General features: G+C 44.1%; 1 protein-coding gene across 2 annotated transcripts in view; it reads left to right on the forward strand.

Annotated features, from left to right (window-relative positions):
• Positions 1-12,929, forward strand: part of tbc1d24 (TBC1 domain family, member 24) — a 13,568-nt gene extending 639 nt beyond the window's left edge. For both annotated transcript variants that reach the window (XM_076298603.1, XM_076298604.1), the window contains exons 2-7: positions 1,800-2,906; positions 4,011-4,169; positions 6,780-6,843; positions 8,218-8,313; positions 10,167-10,410; positions 10,804-12,929. In XM_076298603.1, coding sequence (XP_076154718.1) covers positions 1,918-2,906; positions 4,011-4,169; positions 6,780-6,843; positions 8,218-8,313; positions 10,167-10,410; positions 10,804-10,958 — 1,707 coding nt within the window. In that variant the 5' untranslated portion in view covers positions 1,800-1,917 and the 3' untranslated portion in view covers positions 10,959-12,929. The remainder of the gene's footprint in view (positions 1-1,799; positions 2,907-4,010; positions 4,170-6,779; positions 6,844-8,217; positions 8,314-10,166; positions 10,411-10,803) is intronic.
• The last annotated feature ends 848 nt before the right edge of the window (positions 12,930-13,777 follow it).

Raw genomic sequence — 13,777 nt, forward strand, 5'->3', positions numbered from 1 at the left:
GAATTACAGTAGCCTAGCTGACAGTAAGCTAGCTATTCATTATGGTTTTGCAGCCATACCATAATGTGTTTTGGTAAACCGTGCTTATCTGTCAAACATTCTGTTTGTACCTACCTTACGTTAGATTGCACAACCCAGACTTGCTAGCTACGTGTTGTACAGTATTACTGTTACAGCTAACCTAATATCTCTGGCTAAACACATACGTGTCATGCAAGTGTAAATTGCAGATCAATCATGCTTTCTGTAAAGTATTTCAGTCCATGAAATCTATTGACCCTTGTTGAGTGCTTATTGCAAAGTTGATGTCACTGGTGGATGAATCAGGCGGGAAGTTGTTGTTTTGGGAAAGGAGCGCAGCGAGTCCTATGACAGGCAAACCACCGCCCCCTCTGTAAGAGGCTTAGGTCTGGGGTCTTCTCAGTTGCCCCTTGAGGATGGAGTCAGGGTAAATGATCATCTCTAATAGAGATTAGATACAGGGTAAGTCAGGAAGTTACATGGCACGGTAACATCATTTCATTTCCTGTGTCAGTTGTGTCTGTGGTTGTGCCTAATGTAGGTTAATGGTGGAAGTTGTGTTCGTCAGAATCCTAACTAGAATATAGTATAAATTCCTGAAATAGTATGTCCCAAAGCTAAAGGTCCCCTGTAACAGTTCTTAGGCGCTTCAGAATTAGTTTTATAATGTTATAATGGTGAACCTTTGTGTCCCTTTGTGATTGGGGGGGGGGGGGGGGCTGAGAATGGGAGGGGGTCATTTCCTGTCAGTAAAAAATCTAATTAGTATAATTGCCTAATGCTGTTTTACTGTAGCCAGCTTGTCACAGGCATTTGCTGTGCCGATAGACACGGCACACACATAAACACACTAATGCACGTTGTTTTGCATGCACTCCTAGGGTCCCTTACAATACACACACACACACACACAGAGAGAGAGAGAGAGAGAGAACAGCTACCGCCAATGAAGACACACATCGATAATATGAAAAAACTAACCAGGTTGTTAAATTGTGCTCTGGTGGCATTTATATTTTAATTGTTAATCTTATATCTAATTTGAATATGCCTGTTATTTAGTCATTGAAACACAGAGCCCTTCACAATTATTCCCACACCATAAATATGCGTAAAATGGTTGTACAAAAATGCAATGTAGGGGATTTCAGAGCATTCCTCTATACCAGGTGTTTTCAACCAGTGGTCCGCAGCCCACTTGTGGTCCATGAGGACTTTGGTAGTGGTCAGTGACCATGGATTCAGTAATGTAGTTTCAATGTGGAATCAGTATTTTTATTCAGTGGTGGTCCTGGGGTTGCGCAATTAGTCAGAATGGTAGTCCCTGGTTCACAATCATTTGAAAACCTCTGCTCTATACAGAATCTATCTGCATTGTCCAGATTCCGTGATCCTCTCTTGTGCATTCTCCTCTTTATCTCACCTCACTGTTTTTGTGACCCTGACTGAGTTCAGATCAGGGGACTCAAATGACAGCAAGCCATTTGTGTGTTGATTTGGACATATGTTTTGGTGCGTCACAGACGTGCGTCAGTATATTCAGCCTTCTTACGGAAAATCCACCTGGAGTGTTTCTTGGCTATATTAGTTTCATTTCACCATAGAACATGTTTCCAGTCAGAGTCACTTAGCAAAGTCCAGGTACCTTCTTTGGAATGTGCTGGAATGTCCTCTGAATAATTTGGTGACATGGAGATGGCATCTGATGTAATACTTGAAGCATTTCTACACCATGTGTCTTAACGTTTCTGTGTTCTTCATCCCCCTGCTCTCTCCAGTGATACTATGGGTGGCTAGCTGTTGTTTCTTTCTCTCCTCTTTCACCTGCTGAGTGGCTGCAATCTCGCAACGGTCCGGCTTCATATCTGTTAGCCCTGGTGACATAAGGCCCTGATCATGGCGGAGGAGGACTATGGCCGGTACGTGGACTGGACCCAGATGGGCGAGGGGGCAGCTGCAGCCAGCGCCAGTCCTGTGAAAGGGGAAGTTAAGGAGATGAAGATGCAGGCGCGCTCGGGCGTCTGGGCCAAGAGCCACAAGCAGCGGGCGCTGGTCTACCAGCAGCTGGTGCGCGCCATCCCCTGCCGCACGGTCACGCCGGACGCCGAGGTGTACCGCGACCTGATGGGCGACGGCAAGGGGAAGCAGCAGGCCTCGTCGCTCCCGCTCCCGGACTTTGTGGACGGCTCGTCGGTGCCGCGCTACTGCCTGAGGGCGGAGGGGGTGGGCGCGGTGCACGCGGTCATCTCCTGCGTGGCGTCGCAGTTCCCCGACATCTCCCACTGCCCGGCGCTGCCCGCCGTGGTGGCGCTGCTGCTGCACTTCAGCCCGGACGAGGCGCTCTGCTTCGAGGCGGTCAGCCGCATGCTGTCCTGCAACGATCCGGGCCGCCGCCTCATGGACCAGACCTTCCTGGCCTACGAGTCGTCCTGCATGACCTTCGGCGACCTGGCGCACAAGTACTGCCCGGCGGCGCACAAGCTGGTGCTGGCCATGGCCACTGACGTCCTGGAGGTGTACTCGGACTGGCAGCGCTGGGTGCTGGGCGACCTGCCCTTCGCCCATGCGGCGCGCGTGCTGGACGTCTACCTGGTGGAAGGCTACAAGGTGCTGTACCGCGTGGCGCTGGCCCTGCTCAAGTTCTATCGGAAGCAGAAGACGGCGTCGGCAGGCCCCGGCAAGCAGCCCCCGCCTCAGCAGGAGTCGTCCGTCATCAGGGCTGAGATCCAGGCCTTCGTCAAGGGCATCGGCTCCAGCATCACCCCGGACAAGCTGATGGAGAAGGCCTTCTCCATCCGCCTGTTCAGCCGCAAAGAGATCACACTGCTGCAGCTCACCAATGAGAAGTCCCTGCAGCAGAAGGGCATCACGGTCAAACAGAGACGGTACTTGGAGCTATGGATAACATATCAACTGCACACCATAGGCTATGTTGCATACATAACTGAAGTATGATGATAACAGTTTTAACATTTAATTTTGCAGTTCAATTAATCAGATTCTCAAATACAGCGGATTAATCCATACGTTATTCGAGACATTCATTGAAGTTGTTGAGTTGAATTTAGCTGGTTTATTACGTAAATCACTCTTGACACTTTTGCACAGTTTTGCTTGCATTCTTTCATCCTTCCTGTTTTCTTATGGTGTATACTTGGGTTGTTAGAGAACATTGTGTGTGTGTGTGTGTGTGTGTTTGTGTGTATGTGTGCGTGTGTGTGTGTGTGTTTCGGTTTCTGTGTGTGTGTGTGTGTGTGTGTGTGGTGAGAAGGATGAGGAAGCGTCCGTCTCTCTTAGGGCTGCACTATTAGTCCATTTTTAAATCACAGTTGGAACCAGTGTAATTAGCTAATCACAAAGGCTACAACTACTCGTGCAGCTCACAACTCTGTCCCAATGGTTAATCTAATGGTTACTGGTCACATCTATGATTGTTATATTTATGTCAAAATCCTCTTTGTGTGACAGACAGTGAAGCTTACCTTACACGAGTGCTGTGCTGTATCACAAATCCCATCGCAATCACCAAATCTGTCAGAAAGAGGTGTATTTCCCCTAATGGTGCAGCCCTAGTCTCACTTCACAGCCGTTTGGTGTCTCATTATTTCTCCATCACTTCTTTTCCACCCTCCTTTTTCCCATCCTGCACTCATCTGTCTGCTCCTGCATGCTGCGCTGCTCTGCTCTGGCAGGAGGTAGGTGCTGCTGCTCTCTCAGAGCAGATAGATAGATAGATAGATAGACACAGGAGATAAACATAGGTCTCATGTTTAACTGGGTTGTTTCTCTCTCTGCCCTTGTGTTTTCTGACCTCTTTCTTCTTCTCCATGCCTTCCCCAATTTCCCCACTCGTCCCATGTATGCCCCCTTCCTTCCCTGCCCTCTCAACTTCCGCACACTCTCTCTCTTCTCTTTCCTCCCTCTGCCTTGCGCTCTCTCTCTCTCTTTCTTTTTCTCTCTCTCTCTCTCTCTCTCTCTCTCTCTCGCAGGCGTAATGTGCAGCTGGCAGTGAACGCAGACAACTTCTCCTCGGAGATCGTCAGCGCTAAGGAGATGAGGGATATATGGTCGTGGATCCCCGAGCGCTTTGCTCTGTGCCAGCCGGAGCTGCTGTTCACCACCTCCACGCACGGCTGCAGCCTCAACAGGTCCCTACGCAGTGCACCTCTCACGTGCTACAGACACATTGCACACAAGCTCTCTATAAAGCACAACACACCCCACTGAAAAGCCATCTCCACATCATGCAGATGTGCCAGCTGTGGTGGGGTAAGAGTTAGTGGCCTTGACGCATTGAGCAGAGAGGCTGCCAGGGCAGGGATGTCACAGTGTAGTCGAGCTTCACTGCATACCGGACCTGAATGCGTGAATTAGTGTGTTGGATGAGTCACCTGCTCTCTGGAGCTGTTTACACTGGTTTACTGAATATGATCTCTAAATCCAGCCTGTACACAGCATTAGTTTTCATGAAGCTACAGGCTACATCTACACTAGGTTGGATCAGTTTTGATCCGGATTTTCAGGTCAGATCCGGTTTATAATAATGAATAATTATGTTTAAAGTTAGCCTCTCAGAGATTCCAAGGATATGCTATGTGTATATGCATGTGTGTTAGGTCCCGTTGTTCATAGGTTAGTCTACATCTTCTTAAACCGATTGCACAACCGTGTTTTCGGTGCTGCGACTTCTGTTTGGTTTTGCAGTTGGACAGTGCAGAGCTGTGGCAGTAGCTAGGCTACACTGTACCCTGGACAGCTAGGTTATTGCATAGTATTATAATCTGTAGGATAATTGGGTTGATGGCGATTTTCATGTGACCGCGTTGCAGGAACATATTAGTCTACTGCATCAGAAGTTATTGCTCCCACTCTTTTATTATCATAGGCGCTTAGGGCTATATGTCCACAGCCACTGTTTTTTTTATGTTAGGCGTTGTATATGTTCACATGCAACAACAAAATCGACATTTAGATACGTTTTTTTCTTTGTGTTGATTGCTTCTTTACACGAGTAGCCTATTGATCGCTATGGTAGTGGAATTACACAAACAACGAACAAAAAAATGGCCTACCTCATGTGATGGACATTATAGAACATTACACAGTGCTTGTAATGATCAACAGGGATTTTTTGTGACACACAGTTAAAGTAGCCAATATCATAACTGTATACACAGCAGCTTTAAGTTGCATAGGCTTTAATCCGTTGCTGTAGGCTGTCAAATAAATAAATATGTTTCATACTACTTAAAAAGCAGCATGGCCATCATCACGTGAAATGAGCACAACGAATCAGGGAAGGGAACATGGGCTTGTACGTCATCTGTTTTCAGATGGTTCAGCAACACACTACTGACACACTGTACACATTAGTCCGACACGGCTGTGGCGCAAAATGAGTTTGTGGTCTCCAGCGGGTCTCAACTGCTCCGCTTGGAGACACTGATACAGTGGTCGAATGTGGACAGGAGGCGAACCGTTACAAACGTGAAAGAATCCGACACAATAGCAATACATATAGGACGTTAATCACTCCTATATGTATTGCTATTGTCTATCTAAAGTAAAGTGCCTGTTTCGAAGTTAACTGGTGGTCAAATCAGCCAAAACTCTGATATTGTTTGCACCTCCAAGTGGTCTGTGACGTAAGCTTGTGTGAAAGAATACAAATGTATCTGATATAATGTGGACATAGCCTCAGTGTACTTCAGCCAGTTCAGTTGTATTATTCAGTTATTCACACACACACACATACACACACACACACACACACACACAATAGGTTTACAGTGGGTTATAAAGTTCAGATTCAGGTCAGTGTATGTGAACAGATGTTTTTTTAAAGACATGCCACTGTTGTTCTGTCTTCCTTAACCAGACTGGCAGACATTTTGTTTTCCCACCATTTCAAAGTGGCGTGATTTTCTTGTGTGAGTCTACAGTCCATGGTGTCCCTTTCTTCAGTATCCCCCATTTATCAGTTCTTGTCTCTATAACCAGAATGATCATCTACGACGGCCCTGAGAGCAACTTAAGAAAACACCCGCAAATAGACGAAACAATAGCAAATTAAGAGAACCTCATGAGTGTTACTCACGCAGAGCGTTTTCTAATGCACTGTATGTGTTTTCAGATTAATGAAGATGTTTTCTTAATTTGCTTGTGTTTAGTCTGTTTGCTTGTGTTTTGTTTGGCTTAAGTTGCAGTGCGTTGAGCTCTACAGGCTACCACAGTCATCAGTCCTGTTGTGTCCCCAATCACATCATCAAAGTATTCATGAAAATAACCCCAACGATTGAATAAAAAGACTAATCTTAGCGTAAATGATAAAAATGAGTTGAATGATTAATAGAACAACATACACTGTACTCTCACATTGTTGCTTTGAGGAGAAGGGTGTTTCTGCCTCCCTCATGTGCTCATGTGCTTCCCTCTGCTGTAAACTGGAATTAAGCTTCACATAAGCACATACACTTAGGGGCTAATCCTAATGGAGATTAACAGTTATCTAAATGATCGCACTAGACCAAGATTCGTATGTGTTTGTGTGTGTGTGTGCGCGCGCAATCGTGTGCGTGTTTGTGTGTGTGTGTGTGTGTGTGTGTGTGTGTGTGTGTGCGTGTGTGTGTGTGTACATGTGTGTGTGTGTGTACATGTGTGTGTATTTGCATGTGTGCACGAGCGTGTGTATATGTGGGTGTGTTTTAGTGATCCTAAGTATCGATGTCTTAAGTATCGGTGTGATGTGTGCTGTGCAGGTTCTACTCCCACTGTGAAGGCCATGAGCCCACCCTGCTCCTGCTGCGCACCACAGATGGAGAGGTGAGGAGTCACTCTCCACCACAGCACCTCCAGCTGAGCCACACACACACACACACACACGTTCAACTGAGCAGCTGAGCAAGACAGAAATGTGTTTATATTATGTACCATTAAAACAGTGGAAAGTGCTAGTTATTTTGAGAGAGTTATTTTTTCAGAGGTTTAGCAGAATATGTTCAATACATTTCCAGATCATTATTAGTGAACATTTGTAATGATATCTATTCATTGTTGGAGCCAATAGGCCTTGCAGCGTCATTCTGTGTTATGTGTTTTAAAGCTAGACACTCCAACTCAGGGCAGTAGTTGTAAACAACAGTTACATTAAAACATACGTTTGTCAGAGCAACTTTTCAGGGAAACGCCTTTATAAAATAGCACCATTAGTTTCCATCGACATTAGTTGCATTATATTCTGTGTAGAACTGCACCTCCTTCAAGCAAATCTATATTTTAAGGGCCGTTCACACCGAGAATGACAGAACTAAAACGATAATGGCAAAAAAAAGTCTCATTCTAACTAATATGAATGACAACATCCACATATAAACTATAACAATAACAACTTGAAGAGCATTATTATCTGGGATCGCTTTCAGAACAATTTTGAGAAACAATAAAAAGCTGACCGCCAATCAGAATCCATCAAATTGTAGACGTCACATTCATCAGCACTAGGAGAGACTTTCCTTCTCGTTGGTCAGTGTGCACGCTCATATTGTTATAGCTGCAGAGTTATCTTTATACTGTGAGCGCCCCTTTATTTTAGTTTTTTAGTATTTTTGTTTTTTTGCAACTTTCATGTGAATTTCAAGCTTTTCTATGCGCATTAAAACTTTGGATGTACACGGAGCTAATGTTGAGTCTGGCAGAGGATCTAGCTCTAGCACTCCACTCCTGGGCATCCTCCCTTTGGCCTGATCACTCTGCTGGCATCTTGTTTGTGTGTGTGTCCTGGCCTCCGTCTAGTCAGAGAGGCTCCGTCTTTGAAAGCGGTTCTGTTTTGGCTCTGCCCTACATACCAGTCCACCCGAGAGGGTTGGAGCCTAATTCAGTTATGGCCTGTTGTCGTGCAGGCCCGTGATGGAGTCATTACATGCCGACCTTTGGCCTTGAGAGGTCTGCCTCCGTGGAAACTTCAGCTTTCAGACAGGTTTCTGTCTAGTCATGTCCTGTGGAGAGATGACCTGACTGACCTGTGAGGGAGAGTGATAACTAATTTGAGACAAAACAAGCCTCAGGTGTTTGGTACAAAAAAAAAAAAAAACATTCTGAAGTTGTGATGTCTCTCATGGCCAAGGCTTCAAGCAGTTCTAGTTGAAGAGTTTCTATCTGACCGAGTTGACCGCTTGGCCACTGACTCTTTTTTTACAGGTGTGTGGAGCCTTTCTGTCCACTGACTGGGAGGAGCGCAAGAGAGGGGGGAATAAGCTCAGCTTCTTTGGGACAGGAGAGTGTTTTGTCTTCAGGGTGAGTACAAGCCCAGTGGAAATAAGCATGTTGTGTATTTTGTCAGGCCTCTCCCAAGTTTTCAACTTTTCAAAGTCTTACTTAACGATGTCCGTTAGATTAGCATTTTTCAAACTATGGGCCGGTCCCTGACAAGGAGACTGCTCATAATGAAGTGAAATTATATCCGGTACTTCTGTCACTTGTCTGATCATTTGCGGCACAATCGAATGGTATCATGGAACCGCAGACCAATAGAAAAAGAAAACCAAATCATACCCAGTCAGGAAATACTTGCTGATTTGGCGTCATAAAGCATAGGCATAAAATGAGGTGGTAGTGGTATGAGCGCTCATTCAGTGTGTCTGCACGAGAGTAACTGAAACCAGAGCTGTCCGGATAGCGTTAGTAGGCTAAGAATTAATAATATTTAATACAAAAAAATGGATTCCTGCAACCATGTCCTGGACACAGAGCACAGAGACTGGACAGTCCACTGTGTTGCATTGAGCATTGTATTTAGTTAGATTTGAATATAACATGCTCAAAAGCGATAGTAGCCTAATTATTCTTCCTGTGTAATAAAGATCTCCAGATTAGTGATTTACGCCTATCTGCTCTGCTGTTTCCAAAAGTTGGTTTTGTGTTTTCTGATATTCAAACATGCAAATCAAATTGAATAAAAACCACATAAATATTACCTCCATCTGCCTCCTAAAACAATGGCTGAAGTCTGCACCCATATAAATGTTGTAATTGTTTGCAATGAAACCAGAGAGGGTGGATCTTTGATGAAACCATTGTAATCGTGTTGGCAATAATAATTAGCAGTTTTCCATGAGGGAGGTCAGTTTGTTTGTTAAAGGCAGTGTTAGGTGATGCTGGTGATGTGTTTTGAACTTGAAGGAGAATGTATTGATGGTTTATTGGCAGCAGGTGGCGCCATTTCTCAAGTATATTTAACACTAGAATTTACAGGGTTCCTACGCAGTATGGAAAACCTGGAAAAGCATGGAATTTTAGTCATTTCCAGGTCTGGATAAGTATGGAAAAAAGAAACAAGGGTATGGAGAAATATTTGTGTTTCCAGACTATTGCATTTGCAGTACTAATCACTTCACTCAGGTCATAATGAACCATTCCTACTGTTGTGTAGTGTAACTATCAGTCCCCATCATCAAGATACAACTATGATACAACTAAAAATGACCCAGCTAAATGGACAAATATTAAGTGTCATTTTTTAATTCACTTCAGTTGTCCATACCTTTGTTTTCACCGAGTTATCCCAAACCAGAAGTGGCCGCAATGTCGACAATATGGTCAGAAAAATCTACCGAGAAGTTGGGAAATTTGAGTATGGAAAAAGTATGGAATTTTGAAATGGAAAATGTGTAGGAACCCTGAATTTAAGGCTCATTGTGGTCGTCATGAAAAGTCAACTTGATGTCCCATTAGAGATTTAAGTTTACATAATTTTGACATTGTAAAAAAGATTGTAGATGTTAATGTGTATTCTGTCTGTTGATAATGGCTTTCCCATGAACAGTATTTGATACTCAAGGTCTGTGTTTGAGTATGTGAGATAGGAAACTTCTGGTGCAATTGGATACTCTGTGTACTAATGTACCTATGCAGCAGGTATCTGACACCTTATACTTGACACAGGAAATATGCTCATGCTCTCCCACAAACAAAACACACACTCATGAATAAATACACACACACACACACATATTCTCAGGTCATGTCACAATCCATTTAAGTCTAAGTAGCAAAATCTGTTTGAATGTGCAGGTGCATGGCCCTTACATGGCTAATCATTTAATATGTGACACTCTTTTAATTGCTTTTGTATGTGTGTGTGTGTGTAGATGAAGCCCGAGATGGAGCGCTATGAGTGGGTCGTGATCAAACACCCTGAGCTGGCTGGGAACATGCAGAGTTTGGACCTGCTAGACGAGGACTCTCCCTCCACCGATGGCAACACCCTTCCCGTGGACTCCGGCCCCAAGCCCTCGGAGCGCCTCTCCCCGTTCCTCTCGGCCCGACACTTTCATCTCAACTCCAGGAACACCTCCATGTTCATGGCCGGGAACTTCGACTCCATCATCATTGGTGAGTGGCAGCATAGAAGCTCCTGGAAAGCCTTCTCAAAGCCTTGAAAGGATACTGTAAGGCTGAACTTGCCTTTGGTAGATAAAGTTGTGCATTTAACGGATGAGAATTTTTTGAAGCTCGATCACATATGTCAAGGAACCTAAAGGCAATGATGCATAGGGCAACTTTTTCACCAGTGCTGCCAGGCAATCCCATGATCCCATTCCTAGTGTTCTGATTGGATGATCACGGCAAGTTGTCCACAAATGAATAAAATGTTTTCCAGTTCCAAATTTGTTACCCAATATCAGAGAACATTCCTCACAAAAAAGTTGCCCCATGTGTCATCACATTTAGGTTAGTAGGTCCTTACAGACCAAACTATGCAGTGATGCTCATTTTGCCCAACAGGTGGAGGTGAGGGCAATGCACTCTACATTGATGCCGAGCTGAACCACGGGCGCTCCGCCCGCTGCACCACCTTCGACAACCCCCCGCTGTGTGGCGAGAGCTTCCAGGTGGCGCTGCTAGAAGTGTGGGGCTTCCAGGACGCCATGGCTGGCTGACCGCACACTCACACATGCATGCATATCCGCAGAGGAGACACTCAAGATGGGTTGTGTCAATTATGGGTTTATCAGGCCTCTGGAAGTGTTAGCATTGTAGTTGTCGCTTCCAGCCAATCCGTCCAATATCAACAAAGTCTATATCAGTGTTTTGTTTTGCTTTTTATTTATTTAAGGAAATAAGCAGCATACTCATAATATTTACTTTTGTCATTATCGATGTATTTTCTAACTCTTATCTGTTGTCACATAGGTCACACTAGCCTTACTGTTAATGGAAAGAAGTGAAAGATTTATTTAACCCGCTCACTGATTCCATATGAGTCTATAGGCATTGATTTGACAGTACTTAAGGCCAATCAGCACAATACCACCATGTCATTTAAGCATACGAACTCTTTTGATCCCGTGAGGGAAATTGATTTGGCTGTATTGCCCTTCTATTTCCTATAGTGCATACTTTAAGGCAAGTGTGAGACTGTGTTGGCAGAGCAGAGAGGGCTCGTAATGGGGCTTGGTGATCACATATCTTTATCATTATCACAATATGGAATCCGTCCTGTATCCTCAGTATCTTTCCTATTGTATCAGTCTCCCCTGATCACAAAAACTGTCACGTGGCATTCACTTTTGTTGGAAGAGAAAAGGCAATGTTCTTAGTTCACCTCTATTTCAGAATGTTAATCTAATAAGCTTCACTTCCTCTGCCAGCTTTTTACAAATGGGTTGTTCTCTAAAATTGTAAATGGGTAGGTGTCCTCGGAAATGCTTCTCTTGTTTATGTGCTCTGTTCTTCCACCCATTGTGGTGGTTGGTATCAAATGATCAACATAACACAAGGTCACTTTACCCTGAGTTTTGAAGCTCACACCGTCCAATGTGGTAATCACACTTATCAGGGGATGACACCCGAAAAGCTTTACAGTGCCACAGTCATAACGTGATTGAAAGTATCATTTAAGCTCTCTTTAGGATGCTTCTTTCTGATTTGATGAGCTTATAAGTCCTTGTCCCTTGTTTGTCGTAGTTTTACATTTAAAATTGCTATGTAGATTTGTTCAAATGTATTATTTTCTTATTTCATTTTTTTTACTGTCTCATGGTTCACCTGAGTCTAAGATTCTGAGTTGTTGGTGGTGAAGACTTCCACTGTGAAGGTAGACCCTGTAGGCATATCTGTGGCTGTATAGTATTGAGATGATCAGCGTTTCCTGAGTTTGCTCCATCCAGCTTCTCTCTTATGTGCATATCAACCCAGCCAGTGTTGCACATTCCGCCATTGTGGTGACTGGCCACCAAAGGCCATCGTGTTTATATTCTTGCTGTGTGTTTTTCCAACTGCCCCCTGGGTGCTATAAGTTCTCTGCACATAGTGTCTTGTTAACATAATGAAGCTCTTCTCTGTGAAGCTATCCATCAGGTTTGTTGTTTGTGTGTGTGGATGGTGTTTGTGTGTTTATTCAGTAAGAGGGATATAGCTGGCAAAAAAAAAAGAAAAAAACAGCAGAGAAGCTAATGGGGTTTCTACTGACAGTTACAGCTCCGCACTAATCTCCCCTCTGCTGTGTCCGAACGCACAGCTTTGGTGAAGAACAGAGCTGCAGTTCAGACCAGCACAAAGCTCTCAGTTCCCCTGTGTGGTTGTAACCTGTGGATCTCGTGTGTTAGATGGATCTTAATGTGTTGGTGGTACAGCAGAGAAAAGCTGCTGTGCTGCCCTCTCCCTCGTGACAAGCCGTCCTGTAAAATAATGCAGCTCTCAGAGAACCTCTTTACCACTCTTCATGGTGTAATGTGTTTGATCCTAATGTTGTGTGAGCTCAGATCTAGCTGGTTGTGTGTGCGGTTGTGGTGAGAATGGAAATAAAATGCACTCTGTGTGTGAGCGTGTCATGTGTTCTCCAGTGCAGTGTTAAGAATACTATGTTGTCATACTCCGCTGTCAAATATGCAGTAAAATATTTAATCTAAGATGAATCTGTGTTGTTGCCATTTTTGAATGAGAGGTGATTTCCGTTGAATATATATTGCTCTGATAGTTAATGCTGTCTGCTTACACTAGCTTTGTGTCTAGAGATTATTTAACATCATAAGATGCCTCTCCAGCTTTGCGTATGACGTCCTTGGCATCACATGCCACACCCACTTTGCAGGCTATATAAACATTTGAATACTGAGCGACGGAGGGCGTAAAATCCTCTTAGGAACTGGCAACATGAGTTATTGAAGCCTTCCGCTTTGCCTTATCTGTGTTAGTGGCGTGATAACCATCCTAGTGCTTGTCCCGTTGGCTTCTGCTGCTATCAATCCCACAAGCACTCTTGGAGTTGGATCCCTACATGCCTATGGTGTATGATCTAACTCATACGTCTTGGTCCTTAAATTGATGTGTGATTGGTGGTATGGCCAGATGATTTCTCAAACTTACATTAAACTGTGTGGCCTACACTGAATAATGTGCCCATGGCATTTAAAACATGTTAATAATCACTCCTCTCAGCAATTCTTAATGGTTTTGTTGAGATGATCCTATTCCTGTTATGAAGTTTAGAAATAGGCCCTGTACTTTATCTACAAATTACAATCAAGATGAGAAACATGTGACTTCTCACAGTTGTGTACACTATATCTCTATTAATCATCCATCTTTCCAACCAGTCTGGGTGAGTGTGTGAAGACTGAAAATGCTCGATATCCAGACATGCTTTAAGGTACTTAAGTGTTTAACCCTGTGTGTCGCAGGCAAGATTAGGATGGGATCAGGAATGGTTTCTCAATGGTTGGTTATATATAGGCTACTACACAAGAACAGCCTTAAG

This window comes from Alosa pseudoharengus, unplaced genomic scaffold (genome assembly GCF_046254945.1).
Source record: "Alosa pseudoharengus isolate Yale_2024_CS ecotype anadromous, Long Island Sound unplaced genomic scaffold, YU_APseudo_1.1 YU_APseudo_1.1_scf_21, whole genome shotgun sequence".
Lineage (NCBI taxonomy): Eukaryota > Metazoa > Chordata > Actinopteri > Clupeiformes > Clupeidae > Alosa > Alosa pseudoharengus.